This window comes from Mizuhopecten yessoensis, unplaced genomic scaffold (assembly GCF_002113885.1).
Source record: "Mizuhopecten yessoensis strain PY_sf001 unplaced genomic scaffold, ASM211388v2 scaffold10667, whole genome shotgun sequence".
In the NCBI taxonomy this organism is placed as follows: Eukaryota; Metazoa; Mollusca; class Bivalvia; order Pectinida; family Pectinidae; genus Mizuhopecten; species Mizuhopecten yessoensis.
Window position 1 is genome coordinate 90,340 of NW_018408661.1, and position 4,899 is coordinate 95,238.

Sequence of the window (4,899 nt, forward strand, 5' to 3'; positions counted from 1 at the left end):
GTTGTCAAATTTTCGAAGCGATCCGCTCCTTTATCAAGACACAGTGAAACAGAACAGTTACATGTACATATACATCATATTACAAGAAGATAGAACTTATATACTATAATTGAAAATATAGCATGTAGAAATATAGAAATATATACATGTACATGTTTATAGACATGTGCGTATGAAGGGGGGAAAACGGTGTGTTTGTATGGTATACAAGCGATCAAAAAGGTTAATTTAGTAACGAATGTTATCAGAACCAGGTCAAACAGGTCAAGATGTTACACTTGTAAATTGTAATTCAGAGTTGAGTTTCGTGTCAGGACAAACAACTGTTAGCGTATTTTTTTCAACAGTCGAATTTATTATCAAATTTCAATCAGCTAAATATCGTGTCTTCGAGTTGTATGTTAATTAAATTGGATTTGTCGATGTTATAAAACACAACAAAAGATAACGACGAAAGTAAAATTGGTGGTAAATAAAAAGCAAACAAATAAATCATTTCAAGAACATCTTTAATTCGAAAAATGACGATTGTCCTACAGTGTCTGAAGTAAATAGACAAAAAAATATGTGTAACATTATCAATTTCGATTAAATTTAAGATTGAAAAAGAACTGCTTTGTATATCGTGAACAATGCCGTTTCACAAATCAATTAGGCGTGCTCTGTAAACTGTGACGTCACTCGACTCGATACAATACGGTATTGTGCCCTTTTGACTCCGTTTTTGGTGTATTAGTATATACAGAATGTATATATACGTACCTAAATGAACATGCTTTGTTCTTTAGAGTTGACTTGTTATGATAATAATTTTACAATATCTTGTTTGTGAGAATTATCAGACCTATTTGTTTATAAAACTTTATAAACAGACATGAAGAACTACTGTTGGAACGGAGGAATTATATTTGTGTGTATTCTAAGTTATATAGGTAAGTATACATTTATATGATTCATGTATATGTTTTAGTTTTAACATGCAATGGACATGTTTGGTAGTGGTTAACCAACGAAAAGACATTTTCTTAAGTTTTACCGACATCTATTCGATATTCTCGTCTCTGAGCGCTTTAAAACGTGACATTCAACTGAACTATAAGCGATTTCATTGTGACCATGAATAAATAAACAACCACGGAATATAACAAAATCAGCGTCATCGATTCTTGTATCATAAAAAAAACACATCCATGCACCTTCTCTGAGACTTATGTATCAAACATTGTTGATAGAATGAACTCATGACGTGTCATTTCAAAATTCTTTTCTTCTAAAGAACTTTTATTGTCATGGTTACATTTAAATGATGTTTGTTTGTTTGTGTCGTGTCAATTATATTCCGTCTTTGCGTATTGCAGAAATATCTTCTCTTGGGAGCAGGTATTGATTGTTACGTCATTGGTTTGTGCGAGAAAATTACGTCGTTTTCTCAAAAAATGATGACGTTACTCTCACAAACAAGTGAGGTAACAATCAATACCTGCTCCCAAGCGAAGATAACTCTGCAATACCCAAAGACGGAATATCAAATTGCTTAGAAATCAGGGTTACAACAATACACGGAAGTACGCCAGTCACTCGCAGGTTTACGTGCTTCTTGTCACGTGTACCTATTTGTACCGCTATATAAACTACAACACTCGGATACATGTACCATCCGAAATCCGCAAAAGAATTTTATTATTTTTTTAAATATTGTTTTTTAATGTATTTTACTTTTGTTTCCCCCCTAAGATTAGCAAACAGAACTGTTCAATATTTTCAGATTTGTGCAGCTGTGGTGATCTGTGTTACGACAGTACACATGAGAAGTATAACTACTGTAGTGGCTACTGCTGTGGAGACCAGTGTTGTAACGTGTAAGTTCTCTATCTGTCAGTTTATATTGTATTCACTATAACTACTTTAGTGGCTACTGCTGTGGAGACCAGTGGTGTAACGTGTAAGTTCTATACCTGTCAGTTTATATTGTATTCACTATAACTACTTTAGTGGCTACTGCTGTGGAGACCAGTGTTGTAACGTGTAAGTTCTATACCTGTCAGTTTATACTGTATTCACTATAACTACTGTAGTGGCTACTGTTGTGGAGACCAGTATTGTAACGTGTAAGTTCTCTACCTGTCAGTCTCTATTTTATTCACTGTAAATATTGTCTTTTTCGAAATGTCAGTTTATATTATTTTAGCTAAAACATACTAAATCGCCAAATCGCAACATTCAAAATGTAAAATTATAAAAAAGAAAATGGTATTTATTTCTGTTGAGTCAATATAAATAAGAATATTTTCTTCGTTTTAGACGACAATGAGTACCATATGGTGAATCTTTACAGTAGGCAACCACGAGATCAGAATTATTGAGTTAAGGTGTGCTTAACTTAGCCATGAGTTTAATACATTGATTTAAAATTAGTGCTGCGTCCGTCTCATAATACATAAAATATGTCAAACAGCATATATAACTGGTTATTGATATTAGTCAGAACACCTCTACAAAGAGTTGTCGTTCCTTGCACGTATTTCAATCTAAATCAACATTCCTGGCAAACTATTTCAGTTATTCTGTCCGTTTTTTTATACGCTCTTTTTAAATAATTGCTAACGAAATTTATAGTAAAAATGACAATTCTATAACATTTCTTTAGTTATGGAGTTTCTAAAGCAAAACAGCAATAGTTAAAATTCATTCAATATGAACACAGAAATTCTATTTCTGGGGAAGAAAGTTTATGATCGACCGACATTTATTATTCAAACATATTTTATTGCCTAAAGTTACAGCGTAGTAGGATTGGACAAAATTAATAGTAAAAATATTAGCATTTGATAAATCCTAAACAATGAAAGGTCATCAATTAAATACCTTTATGTCTTGTAATTATATAGTCTCTGAACGTGAAATAACAAAAATCTGTTACATTAAACATTATGTGAACATTTCTAAATACACTGTATCAGTACGCTCATGACTACAGGCAGCTTGGTGACACCACCATGTAGTAATACTAAAACGATATGTACATCTACCGGTATATTATCGAGATCCAGAAATTGTAGACAATATACACCAACACGAGACTATTGTACTCTGTCGGTGCACAGGGACCTGAGAATTTGTTACATCTATATTTGGCCCTAACGTAAGGTGTTCATAGTAATTTAACACGTTTTAGGGCTTTAGGTCATCTTTCGGTAAAAATACCTCCTCCCCCACGAATGTCGATTTAAACCCCTAAAACATGAAAAATTACCATGAACACGTTAGTTTAGATACAAATACAGCTGTAATAAATTCGCAGGTCCCTGTGCTCGAAAGGGTAATAAGTGTCCATTTTTTCGGGGTAAAAAGTTTAAGGATCCCTGTCTTACTGGACTGCCGTTATTCCTATATACAGTAACCTCCCCTTAACTTCCGTTTAGATATACCCGTAGCACATTAGGGATCGTACACTTCCGTTGTCCAGATAGCTCAATCGGTTTTAGCGATGGTATAGCAATCTAAATCCAGGGCCAGGCCTCGCCGAATGTTCGATACTCAAGTCACGTTTGTTGATTATATTTTCTTTATTTCATATCCATTATATTTTTCTTCACGTCCCGCAAACTTTAAATTTCTGTTCAAAAATTATATATCTTAGCTATAGTCATGTATGAAAAACAAGTTTCAAATGCATACATGTAGTTTCAATTCTTGGCAGGTGCAAGGTGATCTCTAAAGATAAACTCGGCATACGTCTCCTATAAGAGATCTGGTTTTGCTACACAGCTTCGTATCGATCATATAAACGTTTCTGTCACTCAGGCCTTATTTTGTTGGTTGTTAAAGCCATTCTTTTGTATTTTTGTCAAGAGGCGGTTAATTGGCTTTAATCTTGTTTTTTGGCTTTAATCTTGTTTTTTTAGCTTTAATCTTGACAAATATAAAGAACAACAACTCTTGGAAAGGATTGCCCTGGTTGACTCCATAACACTGTTTAAATTTCCTGTGCTAGATGTTCACTTTCTCATAAAATAAAACACTTTCAAACCGTGCTTTCGAAATGGAAGCAATGATTTATAACAAATTTAAATGCTGGATTTAATTGCATTGCGCTACAGCTTGTTGTGAGAGGATAAAACACACAATTTTCTTTTTCTCAAATATTTCTCCTACCTGGATTATGTACATAAATAAAATGGAAATAGGAGCCGGTATCAAATATCCGGAAATGCATCAGTAGATTATCACCAGGATATACTGTACAACATAAAGGCCCGGTCACACAGCCCTCCACGGGCGTATCGCGGCCGAATCACGGCCAAAAATTTCTGCCCGTGAAGCAGACGCTGTTGGACGCTTTGAGGTCGCGATAAAGACGCGATACAGCCGTACTTTACCCGTCGTTACACGCGGTAAGAAATTCACACGCGGTTGGCCGCGCGAAAAAGTTTTGGGCTGCCCAAAAATTTAGACCGCGGGTAATCGGGGGCGGTACACGTGGTACACACGCGGTAAAGACGCGGTACAGACGCGGAACGAACGTGCTAGGACGTGCTACGGCCGCGGTTAAGACGTGGTTACACGCGGTAGGACGCGAAATTTTAGCGGGTAATCGCGGGTGGAGCACGGTCATAGCACGTTTGTTCCGCGTCTGTACCGCGTTGTTATCACGTGCATTAGCGTGTGTACCGCGTGTAAACACGGACAAACGCCTTTCTCCGCGTAAACAGCGCGCCCCAATACCGGCCTAATCACGTTCAATTGCGTCTTGTACACGTCCCAAATACGATTGTCCACGGCCTAATCGCGTCCGTACAACGTCTGATTTTAGGTATATAAAAAGCGCGATTTGCCGAGCATTCGTCAGTTGTGCTCCAGACGTCAAGGGGTGAACATGGATCCCCGTCACCGTAATGA

The 4,899-nt window shown here is 36.4% G+C and overlaps 1 protein-coding gene across 1 annotated transcript in view; it reads left to right on the forward strand.

Moving 5' to 3' along the window:
* The first annotated feature begins 759 nt into the window (after positions 1-759).
* The window catches only part of LOC110461795, a 5,361-nt gene continuing 1,221 nt past the window's right edge, over positions 760-4,899 (forward strand). The window contains exons 1-2 of the mRNA XM_021515462.1: positions 760-932; positions 1,766-1,859. Coding sequence (XP_021371137.1) covers positions 875-932; positions 1,766-1,859 — 152 coding nt within the window. The 5' untranslated portion in view covers positions 760-874. The remainder of the gene's footprint in view (positions 933-1,765; positions 1,860-4,899) is intronic.